The sequence below is a fragment of the Amblyraja radiata genome, chromosome 29 (assembly GCF_010909765.2).
Source record: "Amblyraja radiata isolate CabotCenter1 chromosome 29, sAmbRad1.1.pri, whole genome shotgun sequence".
Lineage (NCBI taxonomy): Eukaryota > Metazoa > Chordata > Chondrichthyes > Rajiformes > Rajidae > Amblyraja > Amblyraja radiata.
In genome coordinates this window covers 27,432,060-27,446,905 of record NC_045984.1, presented here as the reverse complement: position 1 = coordinate 27,446,905, position 14,846 = coordinate 27,432,060, and the positions used below count along the sequence as shown (strand labels likewise).

Here is a 14,846-nt window from a genome sequence, read left to right as displayed (position 1 = left end):
TGTGGAAACAGGCCCTTCAGCCCACAACAACCACATGTCCCATCTGCGCTAGTCCCACCTGCCTGCATTTGGCCAATATACATTGGCACTCACATGCTGGACCCTACCATTAGTTGAGGGATGGGTTTTCTTGGAGATAACTACAATTCACAATAATGCAGCCGGATTCTAGAGCTTTAATATGAGATTTTCTGCTATGTAAACATGCCAAGTTGTTAGCTGCATTGCAGCTTGACCAGAGGGTAGCTCATTTTTTAGATGAATAAGATGCTGCTGCAGCCATGTGCTTTTGAACTCACCGAACTAGCTGGGTCGCTTGGCTTGACAGCGAGTGCCATGCCAGGCAATGAAGTTAGATTGCAGAGCTGCACATGTCCGCCCGACATGGTCCACTGGAACTCAATGCCAAGCAGGGGCTACCAGGTTTGTTGGCATCAATCCTATTTAGAACGTACCTTCAGAAACTGGCAGCAAGTAAACACTGAATGGGGGCAATGCAACAGGCTTTTATTGGAAATTCAGCACAAATGCAAGCCTAACATGGGCAACAAGACCTCGACATTCTACTTCAGCTTCTTCTTGGGGCGCAGGTTGTTTGTGTGGCCACACTTGGTTTTACGGCAGTTGGATGCACGAGGATGCAGGCGGGCATAGCACCTGTGAGAATGCAAAACATATTCTCAACACTCGAGGTCAAAGCAAGGCAGCCCCCACCCACCAGCTCAGTCTACGTCCACAGGGACGACAACAGTTCTGTACACAGAATTCACCCACATACGGTTTTACCTCATAAAAGACCAACATAATGATTCACCCAAAATAAGAGCCTCATTAAGGGACATGAAAAGAAACATTAATCTTAAATTATTGAGCTTGGATGGCAGTGATAGTTTCTGCCTTACAGTGCCAAAGACCCAGACTACGGGCATCATTTGTATGGAGTTTGCACGTTCTCCCTTTGACTGTGCGTTTCCTCCAGGTGCTTTGGTTTCGTTCCACACTCTAAAGACATACAGGTTTTTAGATTAATTGCCCTGTAAGCTGTCCCTAGTGTGTAGGATAATGCTAATGTACGGAGTGATCGCTGGTCGGTGCGGTCTCGGTAGGCTGAAGTGCCTGTTTTCACGCTGTATCTAAAGTACTAAAGTAAATCAAAGACTGGACAAGAAAAATCATCAATAGTGTGCTCATGGTCATTCATGATAGAATAATTTCTAATAGGTGAAACATTAGGAATTGTGGATCAGGAGTCCAAAAAAGACAGGCACAAAATAATGCAACAGAAATTTGGCTTTTCTCTGAGGGAAAGCAAAATGACAAGGGCCGGATATTGTCAGTGATGTAAAAGTCTGGTTGGACTATATCCAAAGTATACTGCGCCTCCAAAGGCAGTGGTTGCCACGGAGGGGGATGATCACAAATTGAAAGAGTCAAAGAACAAGCTACATCATCATTGTGCTCAAAGATTAAGAGTTAGGGTTCCCATTATTTCCTATTTCAAACTGATCAAAACTAGTAAGGGGGGGTGGGGGGGGGGGATGGGAATCCAGAACAAAGTGAAAGAAACCCGGCCATGGCTGTTCAGGTCTGAAGCTAGGAGGGACACTAAAATCTTAAATGAGTGGAGCAAGAGCAATGAGATTAAAAAAAGTCCGGCCAGGAATGATCTGACTGAACAGAACTGAATCAACAGTCTCCCATTGTGCATCAACAAGTAGCTGTACATGGTAGCAAAGATCCTATAGCAAGCAAGATAGTGCACTCCAGCTAAAACCAATGAGCTGACGTGTAGTACGCTACGGAGCGGAATGTCACCCTTTTCGTCGGCCATTTCAGTAACCCTATCCGACTTTGTAAATCCCTCTCGCAGTGTAATCTGCGTTGCAGGGGAACAGTTTGTGTGTGTGAGATATAGTGTTAGACCCATTATTCATAATTCTGTTAATTCATAATTCTGCTATTTTTTGTTAATGATTAATATGCCAATAAATTATAATTCTGTTAATTTTCATAGCATTATGGAGATTCCAGTTGCTATACGATCTTTGGAAACGGAAGCCGGTTACGGAAATGGGGCCGCAGATTACCCATGAATCTGCCAATGGACCCTACTATATATTTTTCGTTGAGTGGGCTATCTTGCTTGCTATAGGATCTTTGCATGGTAGTATCACTGTACAAACTGGATGACCCACTCAAAACAAAGCAACAGCTCACACATAGCCAATAACCCTGCAGCAGACTTCCATCTCTGGCTACTTACTTGCGACAGATCATCTTGTCACAGTTGTATTTCTGAGCAAGGACTCGGAGACTGGGGTCCAGGGCACCTCCCCTCAGACGCAGCACCAGATGCAGAGTGGACTCTGAAATTAGAAGAGGAGGGAGAGAGAAAACAGGGAATTATAGACCAGTTAACCTTACATTGGTAGTGGGGAAGATGCTGAAGTCAATTATTAAAGAGTGCATTTGGAAAGCAGTGACAGGATCGGTCAAAGTCAGGGGAAATCAAGCTTGACTAATCTTCTGGAATTTTTTGAGGATGTAATAAGTAGAATGGATAAGGGAGAGCCAGTGAATGTAGTGTATCTGGGCTTTCAAAAAGCCTTTGACAAGGTCCCACACAAGAGATTAGTATGCAAAATTAGAGCACATGGTATTGGGGGTAGGGTATTGACATGGATAGAGAACTGGTTGGCTGACAGGAAACAAATAGTAGGAATTCGCGGGTCCTTTTCAGAATGGCAGGCAGTGACTAGTGGGTCACTGCTCGGTGCTGGGGCTCCAGTTATTTACAATATATATTAACGTTTTAGACAAAGGAATTAAACATGACATCTCCAAATTTGCGGATGACACAAAGCTGGGTGGCAGTATGAGCTGCAATGAGGATGCTATGAGGCTGCTGGGTGACTTGGATAGGTTGGACGAGTGGGCAGATGCAGTATAATGTGGATAATTGAGAGGTTATCCACTTTTGGTGGCAAATACAGGAAGGTAGATTATTATCTGAATGGTGTCAGATTAGGAAAAGGGGAGGTGCAAAAAGACCTGGGTGTGTTTGCACACCAGTCACTGAAACTAAGCATGCAGGTGCAGCAGGCAGTAAAGAAAGCTAATGGCATGGTGGCCTTCATTACAAGAGGGTTTGCGTTTAGGAGCAAGGAGGTCCTACTGCAGTTGTACAGGGCCCTGGTGAGACCGCACGTGTATTGTGTGCAATTTTTGTCTCCTAATTTGAGGAAGAACATTATTGCTATTGAGGGAGTGCATCGTAGGTTCACCGGGTTAATTCCCAGGATGGTGGGACTGAAGTATGATGAAAGAATGGGTCGACTGGGTGTGTATTCACTGGAATTTAGAAGGATGAGAGGATATCTTATAGCAGCATTTTAAATTCTTAAAGAATTGGACAGGCTAGATGCAGGAAAAATATTCCCGATGTTGGGGAAGTCCAGAACCATGGGTCACAGTTTAAGAATAAGGGGCAGGCCATTTAGGACGGATGAGGAAAAAAAATTCACCCGGAGAGTTGTGAATCTGTGGAATTCTCTGCCACAGAAGGCAGTGGAGGCCAATTCACTGGAAGTTTAAGAGAGTGTTAGATTTAGCTCTTAGGACTAAAGCCATCAAGGGATATGGGGGAAAAAGCAGGAACAGGGTACTGATTTTAGATGACCAGCCATGATCATGCAGGCTCAGAGGGCAGAATGGCCTACTCCAGCACCTATTTTTCTATGTTTCTATCGCAGGTCAGTCCGATTTTACTGCCAACAAAACCATCCACCGTTCACCCCAACAGACTGCTAAATCTACCCTCACCTCAAGCACTTCATTCATCAGACATAGACACAAAGTGCTGGAGTAACTCAGCGGGTCAGGCAGCATCTCTGAGAAAAAATGGATAGGTGACGTTTTGAGTCAGGGCCCTTCTTCAGGCTGATTGGGGGGGGTGGGGTGGTCGGAGGAGAACTAGCAGCAAGAAAATCTTTTTTTTGTTCCAGTTCATCCCTCCCCCTCCCCAAATCAGTCTGAAGGGTCCCAACCCAAAATGTCATCTGTCCATTCTCTCCAGAGATGCTGCCTGACCAGCTGAGTTACTCCACCATTTTGTATCTATCTTTGGTATAAACCAGCATCTGCAGTTCAATTTTATTACATCATTCGTCAGACAGCCTTGCATTGCCCCAATACCAGAGGTCCGGAAATGAGTCCTAATCACATGGAATGGATCCACAGTAAACCAACCTTTCTGGATATTGTAGTCAGACAGAGTACGGCCATCCTCCAGCTGCTTGCCAGCAAAGATCAGGCGCTGCTGATCCGGGGGGATCCCTGCAACAAAAAAGGTGGGGTTAACAAGAATATCACAGGTCAGTCCACTCACACAGCCTGCCTATCAACACAAATTTTCCCTTTCATTATAAATGGTAGGCAGAGTGGCGCAGCAGTAGTTACCCCTACAGACACGGGTTCGATCCCAACTACGGGTGCTGTCTGTACGTTCTCCATGTGATTACGTGGTTTTTCTCAGCTGGTCAGGTGCACCAGTTTCCGCCCACGTTTCCAAAGACATACAGGTTTGTAGGTCCATTGGCTTCTGCAAAATGTCCCTAATGTGTGGGATAGAACTCTATGAGGCAGTACGGTGGCGCAGTGGTAGAGTTGCTGCCTTACAGCACTAGAGACCCAGGTTTGAGCCTGACTACGCGGACGCAGCATGTACAGAGTGTGTACGTTCGCCCCATGACCGTGTAGGATTTCCAGTGGTGCTCCGGTTTCCTCCCACAATCCAAAGACGAACACACAGGTTTGTAGTTTAATTGGATTTGATTTTTAAAAAGTTAATTGTCCATAGTGTGTAGGATAGGGCTAGTGTACGGGGATCACTGGCGGGTGGACTGAAGGGCCTGTTTCCATACTGTTTCTCTAAAAACTAAAAAACTATAGGCAACTTTCACTATTCTCACTACCATTGCTCATAGTAAAAATTACCATTTCTCAACCAAGCCAGGAGAGTCAGGCATAAATAATCAGAGTATCAGTTGCTGTTAAAGTGCAAGTTGATTAGTTGGCTAGTTACTATAAATTGCCTCAAGTGAGTCAGCAATTGGAAGAATCAAGTGTAGTTTAGTGAATTAAATAAAAAGCAGATTAACGTGGTCAAATCAGTAAATTGGCCAGCTTCCATATACTACCGCCATGACCATCTAACCTAATAAACTATTAACACTCATACATTGTGGAAAAAGGCCCTTGAACCCAACTTGTCACACCTACCAACATCAGTCTGAAGAAGGGTCTCGATCCAAAACGCCACCCATTCCTTCCCTCCTAAGATGTTGCCTCACCCGCTGAGTTACTGCAGCATTTTGTGTCTACCTGTCCCATTTGGCCCAGATCCCTCTAAACCAGTCCTATCCATGCACCTGACAAATTGCTTCTTAAATGTTGCAATATTCCCCGCCTCAGCTACCTCCTTTTATAGCTCATTCTAGATTAATGTCAGTGTTGAAAATGTCATCCAACAATGAGAGAAAGATTTCAGAAATGCAGCTAAGTTGACATGGCAAAAGCCAGGAGTACCCTTCCAGCCCCAGCATGATCTCCGACACAACCATCTCCTTCCCTCACCTTCCTTGTCCTGTATTTTGGCCTTCACATTCTCGATGGTGTCACTTGGTTCCACCTCAAGGGTGATCGTTTTCCCAGTGAGGGTCTTCACAAAAATCTGCATCTTTTCTAAGAGAGGAAGTGAATGAACACTTAAATTCCACTGTGTCACACCGGGATAGATGCAACTCAAAACTCCAGCACTCAAGAAATCCAAACCTACGCCACTCCAACCCAGGGAGAACCCCATCCACCCATGGAGTAAAACAACCCACTTCAAGTTATCCTCCCTGGAACGCACCTAGCCCACACCCCTTAGCTCATACCCCCTCCCTCCACAGTGTGCCATGCTACCCCAAAACATTCACTGTAAAGTCTGACTAAAACCTGCCTCCCTCCCTACAGTTCCATTCCCTTAAGCCTAACCCCAAAGTTATGAAGTTTAAGGAGGAACTGCAGATGCTGGTTTACACTGACAAAAAAAATGCTGGAGTAGCTCAGTGGGTCATGCAGCATCTGTGAAGAAAAGGAAGAGGTGACGTTTCGGGTCGAGACCCTTCCTAAGTCTGATGAATGGTCTCGTCCTGAAACGTCACCTAGTCGTTTTCTCCACAGATGCTGCCTGACCCGTTGAGTTACTCCAGCATTTTGTGCCCAAATACGTGAAAACTGGCATGGTAATCGACTCCTCTAACACTTCCCCTCAACCTTTGTGTCACCTCCTCTTCCTACGGCCCGGGCCTCTTCCAGCCTGTAAATCTCTCCTCATGACCCCTAGCTCCCATGGCGGCCCCCCTTAGCCCCCCCCCGGTCCAGGCCACCTCCTGTCACAGGCAGAGACCCCGGACTCCTCTCGTCATGGGCCCGGCCCGCTGGATGGTTATGTAACGGGCCTGGGCTCTGGGCCGCCTCCCACCTCACAGGCCCACAGAGCCCATGCCGCCTCCCACCTCACAGGGCCAGACCCGGGCCATCTCCTGTCACAGGGCCAGACCCGGGCCGCCTCCTGTCACAGGGCCAGACCCGGGCCATCTCCTGTCACAGGGCCAGACCCGGGCCGCCTCCTGTCACAGGGCCAGACCCGGGCTATCTCTTCACGGGGCCCGGGCGGCGGTATCGTTACCCCAGGGGGCGCCTCCTGTGACAAGAGACCCAGGTCTAGGCCGCCTCCCCCTCACCGGCTGAGAGACCGGGCCGCCTCCTGTCACGGGCCTAATCCCCGGGCTGCCACCCCTCACGGGCCCTGATCTAGGCCCGGGCCTCCACATCACCATGAGCCCGGGGCCTCCTCCCCTCACCCGCAGCCTGGTCCCGGACCCGCTCCCGCTCGGCAGCCGCTGCCCGGGGCCCGACTCCCCGATCCCTCGGCAGCCGCTACCCCTGCCCCGGGCCCCCTGTTCCCCCACCCATCCAGCCGCCGCTACCCCTGCCCCGGGCCCCCCTGTTCCCCCACCCATCCACCCGCCGCTACCCTGGGCCGGACTCGCCACCCACCCGCTCGGCAGCCGCTGCCCGGGGCCCGACTCCCCGACCCCTCGGCAGCCGCTACCCCTGCCCCGGCCCCCCTGTTCCCCCACCCATCCAGCCGCCGCCACCCTGGGCCGGACTCGCCACCCACCCGCTCGGCAGCCGCTCCGACACTGAGAGCGAGAGGCCCGTCGCCGTCAGCGGAAGTCGTGTTGGCGCACGTGGTATTATTGCGTCACTTCCTTTGAAGGAAGGCGGTCTCTTCAGTCGAGTGAGTGGGGGGGAGAGACCCAGCTTTGAAGCAATGGCTCAAGGTAATGGCCCGCTGGAGTGCGGATCTCCCATTTCTGGTGTCCTTTTAATCAGTTGCTATCTCCCCAAAACTTAATAATTACTTAATAATACAGCTGGTGGAGTCAGGAGTGGAGGGCGCCATCTTTTAGACTGGCAAACGCAGAGATGCCAGTACCTGGCCATCCCCTTCACTCCAGCACCCATTGCTGTGTGGGGTCTCTACACTCCCTCTGTCTCTGGTTTCCCCCTCACAGTGTTGTAACTGCTTCCTGGCCGAGGTTTAATGGCAGCACATGGAGGACATTAAGAGTTTAAAGTCTACTTAAAGTTAAGAAAGGATCAGCCACCATTTTACTGACAGGGAAGCAAATTTGAGGAATGTGGAAACAAGGAACAGCAGATGCTGATTTGTACCAAAAAGTATACACATAGTGCTGTAGTAACTCAGCAGGCCAGACAGCATCTCTGGAGAAAAATGACGGGTGACGTTTAGATCCGAAATGTCACCTATCCTTTTTCTCCAGAGATGGCGGTGCTGGCTCAAAGGGCCGAATGGCCTCCTCCTGCACCTATTTTCTATGTTTCTATGCTGCGTGGCCCGCTGAGTTACTCCAAGGCTTTGTATCAAAGTCAAAGTCCAATTGTCAATTTTATTCATCACATGCACATCACATGCGGTGAAATGAATTTGCCAGCAGCGATACACTTACAAAGAACACATGATACACAATGAAATTTAGCACAAACATCCACCACAGCATTCTTCACTGTGGTGGAAGGCAACAAATTTCTGCCACTTTAATGTTACTTTTCAGCAGATGTCAAGGCGCACACAGAATGGTTAAAAAAAGGCAAAACATTTTAATAGGGTTAAAGTGAGAATTGATGTAAGTTAGAGATGAATTAAGAGGTCTCTGATGTCTTTTCTTTGGCAGGTGTGAAGGATTACAAGCATCACACTCTTGGATGCAAACACTCCCGCAGATCTTTTATTTCTATTCATTCAAAACCATTCTCCTGTTCTTGTCCCGGGACATAAATCCACCCTTCTCATCTACTTCTCAACACTCTCACCTCACCACCTCTCATCTTCATCTTCCTTGATCTCCCAGCTCAATTAATTTCAAACTCATTTTGTTTGGCCGAAGTGTCAACTGTTTGACTCATGGATCAAGGGGAATGGATGAAGGGAAATGATCTGATGTGGACCAACCACATTGCTGCGACAGCCAAGAAGGCATAGAAACATAGAAAATAGGTGCAGGAGCAGGCCATTCGGCCCTTTGAGCCAGCCCGCTTTTCAATATGATCATGGATTATCATCCAAAATCAATACCCCGTTCCTGCTTTCTCCCCATATCCCTTGATTCCAGTAGCCCTAAGAGCTATATCTAACTCTATCTTGAAAACATCCAGTGAATTGGCCTCCACTGCGTTCTGTGGCAGAGAATTCCACAGATTCACAACCCTCTGGGTGAAGAGGTTTTTCCTCATCTCAGTCCTAAATGGTCTATCCCTTATTCTTACACTGTGCCCCCCTGGTTCAGGACTCCCCCAACATCGGGAACATTTTTCCTGCATCTAGCTTGTCCAATCCCTTAAGAATTTTGGCACACCAACCTCTCCAGATGCACCATGGAATGAAGAAAGGCAGCCTGCGTTTCATGCAGGGGATACATGCTTGAAAAGGAGCATGTAAATCAAGCATATGCCAGCCATTGCTTGCGACTACAATGCCTTGCTGTGCCAGGCATAAATTTGAGCGCGATATTCTGAAATTAGGAGCGTGTAAATTAAACTTTGGCTGTAATTAGACAAGTGCGTCATTCTAGCAAAACGCAAGGTGTCTGTGCTGTTGGGTTGCATCACGGCCTGGTTTAGGAACAGCTCTCTCTGATCAAGATCGCATCAAATTGCAGAGAGTTGTAGATGTAGCCCAGTCCATCACATAGACCAGACTTCCCAACATTGATTCCATATACACTTCCTGCTGCCTCAGAAAAGCAGCCAACATAATCAAAGACTTGTCCCATTCCTTCTCCCTGCTCCCAACTGACAGAAGGTACAGAAGCACCACCTGACTCAGGAACAGCTTCTTCCCCTTCTGTTATTAGGCTTCTGAGTGGTCCGCACATAAACAAAGGTAGTGTTCGATTCATCTCTACCCCATTGAAGACATTGGACTTCAGATTCAGATTCAATCTTTATTGTCATTGTGCAGTGTACAGTACAGAGACAACGAAATGCAGTTAGCATCTCACCCAGAAGAGCGAACATAGAATAATGAACAGCAGAATATATATATGTACATACATTAGTGCAATTTTTCTGGGGGGGTGATTGGCAATCACCAAGGTGTAGAGTTAAGTTGTGTGACAGCCGCAGGGAAGAAGCTGTTCCTGAACCTGCTGGTCCGGCAACGGAGAGACATGTAGCGCTTCCCGGATGGGAGGAGGGTAAACAGTCAATGGCTGGGGTGAGAGCAGTCCTTGGCGATGCTGTGGTACTAATACTACAAAGCTAAGAACGATATTCTACACTCTGTATCTTCCCCTTTTGTTCCACCTATTGTACTTAACTTTGAACTGATTGTATCTACCACTGCTGTTTCTGGGAAGTTACTCTGGAGAACAGTCCCAGCTGTTTCACAATGACAGGGACTAGGGACTCCAGGCTTTTGTTTTGCACTAATATTAGTTTTTCTTTTGTGTAGGAAAGAACTGCAGATGCTGGTTTAAATCGAAGGTAGACACAAAATGGGACTCAGCGGGACAGGCAGCATCTCTGGAGAGAAGAAATGGGTGACGTTTCGGGTCTGAAGAAGGGTCTCGACCCGAAACGTCACCCATTTCCTCTCTCCAGAGATGCTACCTGTACGGCTGAGTTACTCCAGCATTTTGTGTCTACCTGAGTTTTTCTTTTGATTTATTGAACTTTTATTTATTGTGTTATTTATTTACTTATCGTGTTATTTACGAGTTCTGTGTTTTCAGACCTGTTCTGCTGCTGCAAGTAAGAATTTCATTATTCCATTATTGGTGCATATGACAATTAAACACTCTCCTGACTCTGGACGAGACACAAGGATATGTAGATGCTGGTTTACACAAAAGGACACAAAGTGCTGGAGTAGTAACTCAGAGAGTCAGGCAGCCTCTCTGGAGAACATGGATAGATGACGTTTCTGATCGGGACCCTTCTTTAGACTGAAGGGTTCTTCACTCTGTGTGATACTGAGGATAGGGAAGATTCTTCACAAATGCAAGTTCTCTCCTAATTCAACCCCTCCAGCAGGCGGCACCCATGGCCTTTGCCCTCTGGAGTACGCATAGCAGGGCCACTGTCTGAAATAAACTGTTGTCACGAGTTATAATGAACAACATAGTTTACTGAGGAAACAGTGTTGTTTCATGAAAGGGACAATTTAACTGCATTGGAAAAGCAATCTTGCCGTGTTAATCAAACAGTAAGACATTAAAGGGGCAGTGTTGATGTATTCAAGAATGATCCACATTAAGGAGCATTATCTATTTCCATTATTCCCACTCCTCTCTTCAAATTTCACTCCTCCTCTTATCTTACACCCTCTTGTCTCCTTTTCACTAGCCTTTTTCCACCCATCTCCCTAACACCCCCCTCCCCCCCACACACACACACACACACACACACACCTATAATCCACATATCACTTTGTTCTGTACCCACTTCTTAATCAGCTCCCCCTCCCCTACCATAATCAGTCTGAAGAATTCTGACCCAAAACATCACCTAAACAAGATCTCCAGAGATGCTGCCTGACCCACTGAGTTACTACAGCACATGCTGCTTTCTCTTTAGTTCCTCATATCTGACCAGCTCCCATTGCTCCCTGTTTAGCTATTCCTGTCCTTTACCTTCTTCAGCCCCGCTTGCATTCTATGCGTCTCCTGTTGTGTGTGAGGCACCCAGTTCTCCCCTGCAAGTGTTTCTGCAAGGAAAGGAAATAAATGAAAGATCACATCCACGAGTTTTTGTATAATGCCTGAGTGTACTACTTCTATACACTTGTACTGTATCTAAGGTGTGCTTAAGTATAGTAATACCTGTACTGAACTGTTTGCAAAAAAGTGAATTTCAATGTACCTCGGTACATCTGAGAATAAAGTACGATGGAATAAAGTACCACTGCATACCTTTCTTTCATTCATTTGAGTCAATGGAAGGGAGTTTGGTTTGTGTGATGGTCTGGGCTGCATCTGCAAACATCTGCATAATCAAACCCCTTTGTCGGGAATCCAGACACCTCAAAGTCTTTTTTTACCGCTGTCTTGTGAGACGGTGTAACTCTCTGCAGACAATGGTGTTCATTCTTGCTGCTTTCCTATTCCGATATTGCTTCTCTTCATCTCAAGGGCAGCTATCCACATAACTCCAGAAGGATGTCCCATTGCCGAAAGATTCCTAATACTGCCTCTAACAATGCAGTGTTCCCTCAACACTACCCCTCCCACAGCGCAATGTCATCCCTGACTCACTTGCTAGCACACTCACCCCTGAGTAAGAGGAAATTATGTGATTAAAATGGATACTGGCATTTTGAAATGGCAGTACCGAGTGTGTAAGAAAGAACTGCAGGTGCTGGTTTAAATCGAAGGTAGACACAAAATGCTGGAGTAACTCAGCGGGTGAGGCAGCATCTCTGGAGAGAAGGAATGGGTGACGTTTCGGGTCGAGACCCTTCTTCAGACCTGAGGTCTCGACCCGAAGCGTCGCCCATTCCTTCGCTCCAGAGATGCTGCCTCACCCGCTGAGTTACTCCAGCATTTTGTGCCTGCCTGGCAGTATCGTGTGATCACCAGACTGTCAGAGGGGCAGCACTCTGCTATCCTGTGCGATGAGAAATTCTACGGGAATTACTTTAGACTTCAGAGAGACAGCGTGGAAACAGGCCTTTCAGCTGGGAAGACCCGGGTGAGACTGGTCCTTGATTATGCTGCTGGCCTTGCCGAGGCAGCGTGATGTGTACATGGAGTAAATGGAAGGGAGGTTGGTTTGCATGATGGTCTGGGCTACGTCCACAACTCGCTGCAAAGTTGAAAAGATACAAAGTGCTGGAGTAACTCAGCAGAGCAGTGCAGAGTATCCTCAGCCAGGGGGCAGTGTTGAGCAAGTGCCAATCGACCTCCAAAGCTGTAGGATTTTGGAATGTGGGGGGAAACCGGAGCACCCAGAGAAGACCCACGCGGCCACAGGGAGAATGGTGCAAACTCCGTACAGACAGCAGTTGTGGGTCAGGATCGAACCGAGGTTACTGGCACTGTAAGCCAGCAACTCTACCGCTGCGCCACCGTGCTGCCCGTTTGTTAGAAGGCGCCACATTGTCATTTGCGATGTCAGACACTGAACTCGGTTGTTGGAACCTCCACTGGTTCAAGGCACAGTCAGGAGGGAGGGGGGGGGAGGGAGTGCTTCACCTTTTATTTCATTATTGTCACGTGTACCAAGGTACAGTGAAAAGTTTTTGTTGCATGCTATCCAGTCAAATAAAAGTCGATACAGGATTACAATCAAGCCGTCCACAGTGTACAGATAAAGGAAAAAGGGTTCTACGTTTAGTGCAAGATAAGTCAGAAAGTTGCTGCCTTACAGCGCCAGAGATCTGGGTTTGATTCTGACTGCGCGGTTATTTTGCAGGTGCTCTGGTTTCTTCCCACACTCCAAAGACACGCAGGTTCGTAGGTTAATTGTTTTGGTAAAATTGTAAATTGTTCCCAGGATGTAGGATAGTGTTAGTGTACGGGGATCGCTGGTCGGAGTGGACTCGGTGGGCCGAAGGGCCTGTTTCTCTAAAATCTAAAAGGAGGTAGTTGGAGGCAAGTACTGTAACAACATTTAAAAGACAGGCGGGCATGGATAGGAAATTTATAGGGATTTGGGCAAAAAGCAAGCAGCTGGGACAAGTGTAAATAAAATCTGATTAAAGATAGAAGATGGACACAAAAGGCTGGAGTAACTCAGCGGGTCAGGCAGCATCTCTGGAGAAAAGGAATAGGTGACAATTCGGGTCGAAACCCTTCTTCAGACTCAGAGAGTGCTGCACTGTTGTTGGGTATCTCTTCCAGGTGAGTTATTAAACAAAAATTGATGTTAACGATCTCACATCACTATTGTAGAGGAACACCGACTCCCGGTTTCAATTTCCCTCTCTTAAAAAAGATTATGTGTTCAGCAGTGGGCGGCTCGGTGGCGCAGCGGTAGAGTTGCTGCCTTACAGCGCCAGAGCCCAGAGCCCCGGGTTCCGGGTTCGATACTGGGTGCTGTCTGTACGGAGTTTGTACGTTCACCACGTGACCTCGTGGGTTTGCTCAGAGATCCTTGGGATTCCTCCCACACTCCAAAGACGTACAGGTTTGTAGGTTAATTGGCTTGGTATAAAAAGTTTATTTGTCACATACACATACAAAATGTGCAGTGAAATGAAAAGCGGCAATGCTTGCGGATTTTGCAAAAAAAACCTACAAAACAGAATGGAACAGAAACACATATTCACATATTACATACAACAATTTTAAAAAGACACCACACAACAGTAAAATGGTACAGTAAAGTTAGTCCCCGGTGAGATAGTTTACAGTCCTAATGGCCTCTGTCCTTAGTGTGTGTAGGATAGTGTTAGTGTGCGGGGATCGCTGGCTGGTGCGGACTCGGTGGGCCAAAGGGCACGTTTCCGCGCTGTATCTCTAAACTAAACTAAACAGTGCATTGCTATGAGAGCTTACTGTGTACATTTTCACTGCAGTGTTACTTTGCATCACACCCACGCCCAATTTTCTGTAACAAAAATTAATTTAATCAATTATTGCAATAATATATTCAATACCAAACAAAACCACCACCATAATACAAAATCATCTAATTATCTAAACAAATATTCCTAAATGCCAAATACATTCTTCAACAACTATGTTACAATCCTTGTCATGGATGCATTCCACCCCCCGGAGTGCCCAGAAATCCCCCAGGGTGCCCGTGGACAGCACCGTAGTATAGGAGCAAGGAGGTCCTTCTGCAGTTGTACAGAGCACTAGTGAGACTACACCTGGAGTATTGTGTGCAGTTTTGTCCCCTAATTTGAGGAAGGGCATTCTTGCTATTGAAGGAGTGCAGCGTAAGTTTACAAGATTAATTCCTGGGAGGGCGGGACTGTCATATGCTGAGAGAATGGAGCAGCTGGGCTTGTCCACTCTGGAGTTTAGAAGGATGAGGGGAGATCTCATTGAAACATATAAGATTGTTAAGGGTTTGGACACACTAGAGGCAGGAAACATGTTCCCGATGTTGGGGGAGTCCAGAACCAGGGGCCACAGTTTAAGAATAAGGAGTAAGCCATTTAGAACGGAGACGAGGAAACACTTTTTCTCACAGAGAGTGGTGAGACTGTGGAATTCTCTGCCTCAGAGGGCGGTGGAGGCAGGTTCTCTGGATGCTTTCAA

The 14,846-nt window shown here is 47.2% G+C and overlaps 1 protein-coding gene across 1 annotated transcript; it reads right to left on the bottom strand.

The window, feature by feature from the left end:
• Positions 1 to 486: 486 nt before the first annotated feature.
• uba52 (ubiquitin A-52 residue ribosomal protein fusion product 1) lies at positions 487 to 7,356 on the bottom strand. Its single transcript, XM_033047015.1, has 5 exons — positions 7,232 to 7,356; positions 5,635 to 5,742; positions 4,249 to 4,335; positions 2,264 to 2,366; positions 487 to 657 (listed from the first exon to the last, which is right to left on the bottom strand). The coding sequence occupies exons 2-5, from the start codon at positions 5,735 to 5,737 to the stop codon at positions 564 to 566; spliced, it is 387 nt and encodes a 128-aa protein (XP_032902906.1). The 5' UTR covers positions 5,738 to 5,742; positions 7,232 to 7,356; the 3' UTR covers positions 487 to 563.
• Positions 7,357 to 14,846: the final 7,490 nt, after the last annotated feature.

Bases quoted from the DNA above. Each gene is read 5' to 3' on its own strand.
- uba52 (XM_033047015.1), bottom strand. From the start codon at position 5,737: ATGCAGATTTTTGTGAAGACCCTCACTGGGAAAACGATCACCCTTGAG. The intron at 2,367-4,248 runs GTTGGTTTACTG...TTCTAATTTCAG, and splicing joins TGACTACAATATCCAGAAAG to AGTCCACTCTGCATCTGGTG. The intron at 658-2,263 runs GTAAGTAGCCAG...GCATTCTCACAG, and splicing joins GACAAGATGATCTGTCGCAA to GTGCTATGCCCGCCTGCATC.